This window comes from Furipterus horrens, unplaced genomic scaffold (genome assembly GCF_987537825.1).
Source record: "Furipterus horrens unplaced genomic scaffold, mFurHor1.1.pri manual_scaffold_3, whole genome shotgun sequence".
Taxonomy (NCBI): Eukaryota; Metazoa; Chordata; class Mammalia; order Chiroptera; family Furipteridae; genus Furipterus; species Furipterus horrens.
In genome coordinates, this window is record NW_028327173.1 from 149,591,176 (window position 1) to 149,603,891 (window position 12,716).

At 38.1% G+C, this 12,716-nt stretch overlaps 2 protein-coding genes across 3 annotated transcripts in view; both read left to right on the top strand.

Moving 5' to 3' along the window:
- The window catches only part of TMEM62 (transmembrane protein 62), a 40,851-nt gene extending 28,376 nt beyond the window's left edge, over positions 1–12,475 (top strand). For both annotated transcript variants that reach the window (XM_090270491.1, XM_090270492.1), the window contains 5 exons: positions 157–270; positions 2,131–2,215; positions 4,696–4,800; positions 9,367–9,485; positions 11,820–12,475. In XM_090270491.1, the coding sequence (XP_090126617.1) occupies positions 157–270; positions 2,131–2,215; positions 4,696–4,800; positions 9,367–9,485; positions 11,820–12,146 (750 nt within the window). In that variant the 3' untranslated portion in view covers positions 12,147–12,475. The remainder of the gene's footprint in view (positions 1–156; positions 271–2,130; positions 2,216–4,695; positions 4,801–9,366; positions 9,486–11,819) is intronic.
- On the top strand, positions 5,716–7,701 carry LOC150016358 (Golgi phosphoprotein 3). The gene has a single exon (XM_090271970.1). It carries the CDS (start codon positions 5,864–5,866, stop codon positions 6,758–6,760), a length of 897 nt encoding a protein of 298 aa, XP_090128096.1. The 5' UTR covers positions 5,716–5,863; the 3' UTR covers positions 6,761–7,701.
- Positions 12,476–12,716: the final 241 nt, after the last annotated feature.

Consider the following 12,716-nt stretch of genomic DNA (forward strand, 5'->3'; position numbering starts at 1 on the left):
TTTTTTTACAGACAAAATATATTGTGAGTGATATTTCTGATTTAAATCTAGAATTACAAGGTTTTAAAGAAGTTCTATGTAAAGTGCTTATAGGAAGAATCAAAAGTAAATGAAAAAAAAGTATGAGAGTTACTTCTCTGCTCTGCTTCTGACTAGGATTCTGCTGGAAGAAGTAAGAGTGTTCACCACATATTTTCTCTTCAAGAGGATAATCAGCTCAGATTTGACCTTCTGGCATCATTTGTTCTTCTTACTGACCACTGCATGGTGGTGAGTAAATTCAACCCAATGTTATGTGTGTTTTTACTGGATTTGGTAGGTCCAAAGTCATAAACAATCATGTAATGAGAAAGCTAAACCTTATAAAATGAAAAGTTTAGTAATTAATTTAGAAGAATAAAATGCTTTTAAAAGCATTAAAAGCAATTACAAGAAACAAAGGCATGGACAAGTAATATCTGGTTTGGGATCTGGCTCTAACCAATGTCATAAAACCAAGATAATTTAGAGAATTATAGGAACTGTGCTAAGTTGGATTATGGAGCTTTTAAAAATAGCATTTTTCCTACGTAAATAATACATGCTAAATATAGAAAACCTGGGAATTTTAAAAATAAAGTGAAACCATTCTCATGTTATTCTTTTATCACACTACCCATTATAATCATTGTATTTGTCATTATGATATTGTTTTTCCCTCATATATATTTGTACATTAGTTTTTAATATAAAATGGTAAATATACTTTTAATTCTTTTTTGCTGTCTGTTTTTTTTCATGGAGGAATTTGTTTTCACTATTGTCTTATATCCATTTATTTTATTTAATAACATGATTGTTTATAGACTGCATTTTATTGTCATAGATGCACCTTAAACACTTTCTTATTGTTGGGTGTTTGTTTCCAGTGTTTCACTTTATTATATAAATACTGCTTGTAACTAAGTTTTTGAATATAATAGTTTTGGGGAATAAATTCCTGGAACTGAATTGCTGGGTGAAAAAGTAGACACATTATTCTATACATAAAATATACCAAAGATACACACTACAAATGTTAAGAAGAAAATTTAAACCCCCTTTAATTTCACTTCCCAGAGATAGCTTTAGTGCATATCTTCACAGACTTAAAATGTGAATTGATTATTATTGTTAATTTATTAATTTATTTACTTTAATCCTCACTCTAGGACATGCCCACTGACTTTCAGAGAGAGGGCAGGGAAGGGAGAGAAACATCTATCAGTTGCCTCTCGTACACACCCGACCAGGGGCCAAACCTGCAACTCAGGCATGTGCCCTGATCAGGAATTGAACCCATGACCTTTCGGTTTATGGAACAGCGCTCCAACCAACTGAGCCACACTAGCTGGGGCATAGTGATTATTATTTTAATTTGATTTTATTACTTGTGTGATTGAGGTTTTTTTTTAATATGACTAATGGGTATTTGTATCTCATTTTTACAAATCTTTTGTGTCATTTATTTTTCTTTGGAGGATTTTTAATAACCACTTAGATCAGGCTCTGGAAACTTTGATGGTCTTATGAATTACCTGGAAATATTGGTAAAGGTATATTCTAATTCAGTAGGGCTGAGATAGAGCCTGAGATTCTGCATTCCTAACAAGCTCAAGGTAATTCCAATGATAACTGGGGGACCATACTTTGAAAAACAAGGGTCTCTTTACTGTGAGTTAGCATCCAAGTGTATGATTTCTTGATGGAGAAAGCAAAAAGAAAATTCAGTCTCTGTTCACTGAGCTGCAATGTACTGTGTACTGTTTTTCTTTACTCTTACACAACTTTAAATAAGACAAAACAAATAATGCTTTTCCTAGAACAAGGAAAGTGAACTATTTTAATCTGATCGTTTTATATAACTATAAAATTACTTAGTTTCAACATTGGTCTAAGTATCCAAATTCTGAAAGAGTAATGCTGAGGCAACTTATAATTTGTTTTTTTCTTGGTGGATCAGATGTTTGATTTTCTTTGACCATATATTTTTCTTATATAGTCATTTCTGCTAATGATGTCATTCCATTTTTGTCAATGAGGCCATTTTAAAAACCTTAACTGAAGCTGTATCCATGTATCTAGTTCACATTAACATATATTTCTCTGCAGGCCCGGGTGCTTTTTGTGATGATTGTGCTGATCCAGCTCTCCATTCTCATTATTTTTAGACATCGAGGATATCTAGAGTTTAAAGGTTAGTCATGGTTCCTTTTATTCTTAGAAGATTTTATTTTAAAGTATCACATAATGTCTTCACTATTACCAAGTGATAAATATGAATATAAATTGTCTTTGCCTGAGCTCTGTGAGGTGCACCCTTCAAATTATCATAAGTTTTCCATGGTACTCTATCTTAGAAAAACAAAAAGCGGAAAAAAAAAACCTTAATCATTTGCTGCTTCATGAGACTCAACCAAAGTCGGGGGGAAATCACAATGTAGCTCAAAATGACCAAACATCTCTGACAGACAGTAAATATCTTTCACAATCTGGTCTTATCCTACTAGTCATATTTTCAGCCAGTTACCTGTACTTCCTAGGTATGTCTTCAGTGTTCATACCATGCTCGTTTCCACTTCTGTGCTTTTGTCTGGGCTACCATTGCTAATTTAAATTACTTTTCTAAACTTGTCTAAATCTTAGCCTCCTTTAGGGCTCACCTCAAACCCACTTTTCCATACTATTTTCTCCAACCATTCTAGGTCATAATTAGCTCTTGCTTCTCTGAGGTCCTACAGTCCTTTTTTCCTGATGATTAACTGATACATAATTAGCCAATCACTTGACTTTATATAACCACTTCAAATGTATATACATTTTCTCAATATAGGAGCTTTTGTTTTCTACCTCTTGTTTGTTTGCCACAGCGCCCAGTGCTGAGTTTGTACAAAACAGACAAGTAAATACTTGTTGAATTAAATTTGCCTTATCCCTTCTTGGTACATGTCCTACTGAATGTTTTCCTCGTGTGTGTGTGTGTGTGTATGTGTGTGTGTATTTTAAACTTCTATGAAAAAGTTTAAGAAACATTATTGCACACATAATTTTCCTGCATATAATGTAAATAAATAAATGTTTGAGGGAGGGCCACAGCTTCATTATGAGGGGATACCAATATCTTTGTGTAATTCCCAGCTTAGTTAAAATTTACAACATATTTTTACCTGCATTATCTCACTTAATCCTTATAACAATCCTGTGAGGTAGGTATTATTGTTCCCGTTTTAAACATTAGAAAACTAAGGACTGGAGAGGTTATATAGGTTGTCCAAAGTCTCATAGCTAGGAAGAGACAGAAGAGAGATTCAAAACCCATGTCTTCCAACCCCAGTCAGTTCTTTTCTTTAAGCAACACTTCTCAACTTTGACTACAACTTAAAATCTCAGTATCTACACAGCATCAATTACATCAGAATCTCTATAGGGATAGGTCCTAAGCATCACTAGGTTCCAATGTGCAGTTGAGGCTGAGAAGCAATATTTCTCAGTCAGGCTGTTTAGAATCACCTGGGTTGCTGCCTAAGCTCCCTTTCTCCCCAGGCCAATTAAATCGGAATCTCTGGAGGGTGAGACCTGGGCATGAGTATTTTCTAAAAGTTTTCTGTATATCAGATTATTCTAATGCACAGCCAAAGGAGAGATTCATTGCTTAGTTTAAAGCATAGCTGCCTCTAAAGTTAAAGGATTATTTATTTATAATAAATTATTATTATTATAGGCGGATATGTAGATTAATACTTTGAGAAGTACTAAACTTGAACAAGAAAGAATTTGAGCAAGGAATGAGTAGCAAGTATGTAATAGACAAAGTGGGAAGAGTCATGCATTATCAGGCTTTGTATGAAACTGTCAGCAGGTTGAGCAATGTTACCTTCTGGCCTATGAAGAAAGACATACTAATTAACTTACATCAGGCTATTTTATCATTGGGACCAGTTCTTTAAATAGTCTTCACCTCTAGTATTACTCAGTGTGCACTAAGCTTCCTATTATATCAACCACATACATGAGTGAAGTGGCTGGCTGGGGTTGAGGATCTTTGGTACTTGGTCTGTGGCCATAGAATGGGGCTTTTTGGCATGAAATTTTAAGAGATGCTCATATGGAGAGATTTTTGGATCCTTTTCAATGGTAATAAGAAGATAGCTGTGAGTTAAGAGTTGTATCACATATGGGAAAGGAATATTTGAACAGATACTCATACTTAAGATTAGAAAGGAGAATTTTTGGTATGCCTTTGATATATTTTGATATACCTTTTGGAAGTTTGTACATTTTTATGTTAAATCCCCTAGAAAACAAAGACTTGATCACCCTTTGAGTACAACATTATATTTCAAACAGACATAACGATAAAATAGAAGGTCCTCTGACAGGTACTTCTCTATTGTTTTCAGTCATTTAAAAAAGTATTTGTGTGTGTGCACGCATGTGAGTGCATGTGCTCCTCATGACTATACCATTGCTTTGAATTTCCAACACTTTGCAATTCTAAGTGAATTGGCTTATAGGATTCCTGCCAATTTATGAATTTGAAGTGGTGTTATTTGTATAGTTACTATATAACAACAGATTTGCTGTATATATAGGATATCCATGGAAGTCTTCTAGGAAATGTTATAGAAATTGAACTTTGCATGTGTTCATTGTATTTTTCAAATTTATTCTCTTTAGGACCTCCAGGATTTATAAATTTGACTTCATTTTCCCTTCATGTCATGAGCAAAATAAACACCTTCTACTATTCTGTGTTGATGCTGACTCTATATACAGTGCTGGGTAAGTCAATTAGGAAACTTGAGATTGTAGAGAAATCTGCCAAGAAATATATTGAGAATTTAACAATAGAGTCATTAAGGCTTTTGAGAATGTAACAAATGACACATGATTCCTTCATAAGTCATCTCCTAGAATGTGGTCTTGGGAAATACAATTGCTTAACATGTTTAAAGGGCATTTAGGCCCTGGCTGGCTGGCGCAGTTGGTTGGATTATCATCTCGTACATCAAAAGGTTGTGGGTTATATTCCCAGTCAGGGCACATACCTAGGTCGTGGGTTCAATCCCTGGACAGGACATGTATGGGAACAGCCACTTGATCTTTCTTTCACATTGATGTTTCTTTCTCACTCTCTCTCCCTTCCTCTTTCTCTAAAATCACTAAACATTTTTTTTTTTTAAAGGACATTTAGTTTACATAAGAGTGCTGAGAAGACCACTGCAGAATTTGTGTAGAAACCTAACAGAAGATAGTTCCGCTTCATTACCGTCTCCTCAGAGCGGCCTTCTTTGAGTACCTTAAAGTTTTATCCTCTATTTCATCATGCTTTTCATTCCCTTCATTACTTTATCAGAATTTATTTTAATTTATCTTCTGTGTTCATCATCTCTCCCCTTGTTAGAATATCCATGGATGTCTTCTCTCTCTTGTTTACCTCTATGCCCAGCATTAAGCACAGTGCCTAGTATGTAGTTCAATGAGTAACTTATTAATGTGTAGCTCCTAAAAACTCAAGAAGGAGAGAAACTGGGATGGACAGTGAGTTCAGGCATATCTAAACTCTTCTTGTTATATTTATTATTGTACCCAATACTTACAAAGTCACTTAGCCACTTACAGAAGAAAGCAGTGTGTCTCTTTTAAAGCTTTTTACTAATGTCCCTTAGAGATTAAAAGCTAATTAGGCTATGAGTGTCCCCGGCCCTGCTGCCGACGGACGTCGCTCCAGCGCCCGGATTTAACACGGAAGCCTGGGGCGGGGGCCGCGGGGGGAGGAGGAGGAGGGAAAGCCGGTAGGTCCCGCGTCCCTGTCGGCCGGCGGCGCGGCGCCTGGGCCGGAGCCATGACCTCGCTGACCCAGCGCAGCTCGGGCCTGGTGCAGCGGCGCACCGAGGCCTCCCGCAGCGCCGCCGACAAGGAGCGGGCGGCGGGCGGCGGCGGCGGCAGCGGCGAGGACGACGCGCAGAGCCGCCGCGACGAGCAGGACGACGACGACAAGGGCGACTCCAAGGAAACGCGGCTGACACTGATGGAGGAGGTGCTCCTGCTGGGCCTCAAGGACCGAGAGGGTTATACATCATTTTGGAATGACTGTATTTCATCTGGATTACGTGGCTGTATGTTAATTGAATTAGCGTTAAGAGGAAGGTTACAACTAGAGGCTTGTGGAATGAGACGTAAAAGTCTATTAACAAGAAAGGTGATCTGTAAGTCTGATGCCCCAACAGGGGATGTCCTTCTTGATGAAGCTCTAAAGCATGTTAAGGAGACTCAGCCTCCAGAAACAGTCCAGAACTGGATTGAATTACTTAGTGGTGAAACATGGAATCCATTGAAACTGCATTATCAGTTAAGAAATGTGCGGGAACGATTAGCTAAGAACCTGGTAGAAAAGGGCGTGTTGACGACAGAGAAACAGAACTTCCTACTTTTTGACATGACGACACATCCCCTCACCAACAACAACATCAAGCAGCGCCTCATCAAGAAGGTGCAAGAGGCTGTCCTTGACAAGTGGGTGAACGACCCCCACCGCATGGACAAGCGCCTGCTGGCCCTCGTTTACCTCGCGCACGCCTCCGACGTCCTGGAGAACGCCTTCGCGCCCCTTCTGGACGAGCAGTACGACTTGGCCACCAAGCGAGTGCGGCAGCTCCTCGACTTGGACCCCGAGGTGGAGTGTCTGAAGGCCAACGCCAGCGAGGTCCTGTGGGCGGTGGTGGCTGCGTTCACCAAGTGACCCTGCTCAGAGCCACCGGCTCTCCTTTCCGTCCTGTGAACCAGTCCTTTTTCTTCTGTTGACTTCTGGTTTTCTGAAGTTTATTCTTTATCACATTATAATTGGCTTTTGTTTTATAAAATGGTAGGTGACTTTTTTTTCCCCCAGTGTATGCAGGGTTCTGCTGGTACAGGAGGCCTTCTTTCTGGTTTAAAAAGTTTTACTGCCATATTGGCATTCCATTCTCACGATGACCTGTTCTGGGTTTCTGGTGTGCTTTGACTTCAGAGTACCCCCAGTCCCTTCACACGCACACCTCGGCATTACCTCAGGTTCAGTTTTCCCACGCATGCATGCACATCCCACATTCTGCCTACGGTTCAGACAGAAGTCACAAAAAGGCCTTTAACTCACCAAAGGTAAATAACTATATGTATTAGGACATTTTATACATAGGCCTCGGTTAAGATGTATACTTAGCAAAATTATTTTTAAATCGAAACAACATAGTAAATAATATAAAAAGCCCTTTGGGTTTTTGTTCCCATAAAAATCTGTTACACCACCTGTTATAATTTTAACGATGAAATCATGCAGGTCCAATTGTTTCACAAAGCCAGTTTGGGATGGGCTGCATTCCAGTCATGCTGTGTATGTAGTTTGACTTATATATAAATTGCCCCTTCTTCTGGCCACACCTGCCTCCGTCTTAGTGTCTGCAAGATTTAATCAGTTTTACACCTGGTGCCCCTCACTTCAATTATTATTGTCTGACGGCAAAATAGGTCTCTCATCATTGAAGGAGAAAGAAGTGTGTCTGATTGGTCTCAAGATTCTTTGACCTGTGTGCCATTCATGACACTCTTTTTGCAATATTTTTTGGTCTTACTGCTTTATCATTTCTGTAGGGAAGAGGCTTGTGACCAGTACTAATCTTGAGTACAGTTTTCTTTTTTTTTTTTGATCACAAGTAAATTAATGTCTTCTCTTAAATGTCATTTATCTACTTACACTTTCTTGGAGGAAAAAGTCAAATATCAGTTATAGCAGATGTTGCATGTAAATTGTTAGCAGGTAATGACTAAGGTCAGATGATTAAGAATTTTATAACAAAGTTCTGCTATGTTTTAATTTTTATATACAATTATGACAATTAGCACATTGTAAGAATATAAACCTTTGATTTTTAAAGTTTATTTTTACTATTTCTTTATCACTTTATTATATCAGCATTGGTTTCATAATGTAAATACTATATATTGAACAAATTAAATGTCAAATTTTTTATTACCATAGTTCATGTTAATAGTGGGGCTTTCAGGTATCAGATTTTTTTTGGTTAACCTTCAATGCAAAAGTACTAGATGGTATATAACTAGATTTGAATTTTAAAGGCCTGCCTAATATGTATACTATCTTTTTATCTAAAATAAATAAACTAAGATCTTGAAAGTGCCTGAAAAAAAAAAAAAAAAAAAAAAAAAAAAGCTAATTAGGCTATTTTTTCCTTGGTCTTTGTTTTATACTTTTTTCCCACCTTTGGACTTTTCTTTGCTCATTACTAACTCCCACCAGAGAACATAAAGTATTAAAATTAAAAATATGACACTTGACCATACTATATAACAAACACTCCTTTGGAAGTCAGTTTTCTTGTCAGCAGATAGTTTGAAGCTGTTTTGGATATTTGTCTTACACTAGGAGGTAAAGCAGGCGATTTAATTCCTGGCCATCTAAGAGGGCAGGAGTTGCTTCATTTATAAAGTTGAAACTTGAAGGGAAAACACTTTTTTAGACTAATATGTATCTAATGGAGTTTATTTAATATATGACGTATGTCTGAGAAAATTACCTATGATGTTTTAAAGCTGAACTCTATTCTTATGAGCAAATGATGGTATTTGCATTTTGAGACAGGAAACCTGACTGTCCCTTAATCACACTTGACAATATAGTAGTTCCAGACACCTGCATACTGAGAGGGGGCAGTCAATAATAGTAGGGAGGAGAGAAAAGTCATTCTGGCATCACAGATGAAAAATTACAATAAAGAAGCAAGTTAAACTCTATACATGTTCCCCCTGAGTAAGCAGTTGCTGTACAAAATAATGACTATTGATCAGAAAGAAAAGGTTATAATACATTCATTAACATTAAAAACAAAGAGAAGAAGTGCATTTTAGAGAGATTAAAATGGTTGAAGTTCTATAGCTTAAAGGAGTAAACCTCAATTATTTGGAAAATTAACTTCTGAGGAATACCTCTGCTTCTTAAAGGCAATGTTAATGCATTATATTGAGGTTATTACTGCAACAGAATCTCCTGAGATTTGTGAATTTACTACTGTGTGTTTCTGGAATCTACAAGCTACATATCTATTTCAGGTATAGTGTGTACTCAGATGATTTTATGATCCAGAGAAATATGGAGCAAAGGAGAAAATCCTTGGTTAGCTAGGACATCGGGTGCAACATAGAGATTAGCAAAAAAGAAAAGCTACGCAAACAAAATGCCTATAGATGACTAGTCTCATATTTCTTTGTTATTCTTGTTAATGCATCTTGTGATGTATATCATTAGAGTCATAGTTATTTAGTCACCCCCTTTCCTCTTCATTGCCTTTTCAGGACCATGGTTCTTTGGTGAAATCACTAAAGGCAAAATGGGTTGCTGCTTTTCCTTTGGGATCTTTGTTGATGGGCACTTTCTACAAGGCAGTATAACATTTATGGTTGGACTTCTCCAGGTAAGAAATCAGAAATGCAGTTTATCTTGTCTTTGTTGGATTAATTGTATAACACTTAAGAATTAAATCCCAAATCCCAAATTAAATACCATAGATCACGTTTTCTAATTTACTGGCAGACAGCCTTTAATAGCTGGTGTTTTTGTTTGTTTGCCTTTTGAGTATTTCCTAAGCTCTTTATTCTGCCATTCTCTTGTAAACATCTAAGATATATTTTTGGCAGGCAGGGTTTATAAGAGGCAAAAGAAGTTTTGTTTTGTTTGTTTCACTGTGCTTTTCATTGACAATAAAATAAAATAAAATAAAATAAAATAAGGACTTATGGTAGAATAAATGATAGACTTCTGAGTAAACCAAAATGGATTATGATAATGGAGCAGGAAAATATCAGAAGGATGAAAGGAAAAATAGACACACAAGAAAAGTGGGTCATTTATCCAAGAGAAGCTGCCCTGGGCAAAACCAGACCTGGGCTTTCTATTAATAGTATACTTGTTTGGGAAACACTGATACATGTGGTTTATATTTTGATTGAGATGCCTTTAAAACAAACAAACACACAAATAAAACTCTGACCTATAGCAAATCTCTATAAATAGGTTTGAAAGGTAGTTACCTAACAATTTATTTTACTCACTTAATGGGACTAATGGACCATAACCTGGAGGTGATGTCCTGAAGTTTTGGAAGAGATCCAAAAACATTGTTGAAAATGAGTTCACAGCCTCATAACAGGGTAATAAAATGTGATCAGCAGGATCAGAGATCAACAAATAGGGAAGACCTCTGGAAATACTGACCATAGGCCAGACCATTCTCTGTAGAGCAGCATTTCATATGTGTGTAGGTCTGGGTCCGGTTCAGTTTTTTATTATGGAAATGGAGGCTGTCTCTCAGGAGCACTCTAATAACAAGTAAAACCTGAGCCTTACCAAAGGGTGGATATATATTCAAATCTGAATAAATGGTACACTAATAACGATCTGACCTATCATCTAGACTCACGACTCCCAAATCTATATCTCTGATCTAGACCTCTTCTCTGTGCTTTTAAGTGCCTGTATTCACATATTCCCTTAGATATCTACCAGGTATTTCAACTTAAGAGTATATAGAATCTTTAATTTCTAACCCCAAACTTGTTCCTCTCTAGTTTTTTCAATTTTAATAAATGGCTCTACAATTCACCCAGCTTCTTTAGGATGTATCCTCAAGTCTTCCCCACCCCTCATACTCTTATCTAGTTCATTAGCAAGTAATACCTTGTTTGCTCTACCTCCAGTATATATCTTGAATTCACCACTTCTCTCTATCTCATTACCACCACCCTAATCTAAGTCAGAATTATTTCTTGCCTGGACTACTGCAGGCATCCTCTAACTGGTCTCTCTCCTGCCTTTGCCTCCTTACTGTCAATTTGCCACAGAGAGTATCCACTGTAGTACTTTTAAAACCTTAATCAACCCACTCACTTCTCAGCTTAAAACCCTTTTAAGCAGAGCAGTGACATGATCTGGGTCCTGCTGACTGCCCCAGTTTCCACCTGGCTCATCATGTTCTAGGCCATTGGCCTTAATAGGCCAAGACCTCACCCACCTCTGGGCTTTTCATTTGATTCTTCTGCCTGAAATGTACTTCCTCCCACTGACTCATTTCTGTCCTTCAGGCCTCAGAGAGTTCGCCTGCTAGTGACCCTTCTGACCCAGTTATTTCCTTTATTGAATAATTCGAAATCTATAATTATCTTTTTTAAAATTTCTCCCTGTTAGAATACACTCTCTGATATGTCTGTTCTGACTTGTTCACCAGTGTAACCCAAGCCTAGAGCATAGCAGTGTCTGCCACTTAATAGGTGATGAATGAGTGAATAATACAGCAGCCTAACTTGGATTATAACTTAAATCTTCTAATTTGTATTCCAGTAATCATCATGATACTTCAAATAAAAATACAGAAATAAGAAAAAAATATTGATAGCCAAGCCCCCCTCCCCCCAACTCATCCAAAAAAGTGCGTGCGTGTGTGTGTGTGTGTGTGTGTATGCATACATATTGTTTGTTTCCACCTTAAACATTATCGAGGGCTTCAACATAAATGAAATGATATCGGCCTTTAAAATGAACAAAAGGATACAGGCCAAAGTTTACAAGTAACTACAAGTCAGTTGCTGTGTTAAAAGCAAGTGTGATTGAAGAATGAAGCAACAGAGAGTTAACCCCCAAGAGAGAAAGCAACGTATTCTTGGGAGCTCCGCAATGTATTAGTGAGACCTGGTCCTGACCCCTCTGAGGGCCTGCTAGTAAGCTAATGGTTCTGTTCTGCTCCTCTTTCCAGCTGGCGTTTTTTAACATCCCCTTGATGGCTTACCTGTGTTGGAGCTTGCTGCAGCGGTGCTTTGGTCACAACTTCAAGTCTCATTTCCATCAAGGAAAATATTTGAAAATTATACCTGTTCACCTTCTTATGTTACTACTGTACATCTGGCAGATTTGTTCCTGCTACTTTCTTCATATGACATATGGCACACTAGCTTTTTTTTTCTCCCCTTTGCGGACCTGGTTGACACTACTGACACCTCTTCTCATTTATCGTGTGTGGACACTGAACTCCAAGGAGCTTGGAACCTTTACGACACAGTTAAAAAGCCACCTGAGCTCCTGAAGGCCATGCCTCACCATCCACCTCTGTAGCCCAGACCTCTGCCCCAGCAGCAGGTTGAAGGCCAATATTGGTGGGCAAGCTTCAGAGGCTGCTGCTGCTTGGCTGCCCAGGAGTTGGGGGGATTGCCCACTACTGACTCCTGCAGAATGGACTGCAGAAAAGTCTCTCAGTAATGCCATGATTCCTTCCTTCCTCAAGAAGGCGAAGGGTTGATTTACTTTTGTGAAGAGAAAGCCCTGTATCTAGATCCACAGGATTGGGGCTGGGTGTGTATGGGCGTATCTGATGCCTAGTGTGTTTTTAGGGCTACCTCATGTAACGTACCTAGCACAGTGCAACTCAGAAGAAAAGGGGGCCACCTTAGAGGTAGGGAACTAGTATGAACTTGGGCCTGACCCTGACTACCCTTACACTTTTACGTCTCAGTACCCTTTTCTCGCAGGGTTAGGGGCTCTACTTCCTTAGTCGGGGGTATTTTCAACCAATCAAATAAATGAATGATGAATAAGCTATAACTCCGACTGGGCCTTGCGTTTGCCGCTGGGCCTCTAGCCCGGAAAGTGGGTGGGG

Bases quoted from the DNA above. Each gene is read 5' to 3' on its own strand.
- LOC150016358 (XM_090271970.1), top strand. From the start codon at position 5,864: ATGACCTCGCTGACCCAGCGCAGCTCGGGCCTGGTGCAGCGGCGCACC.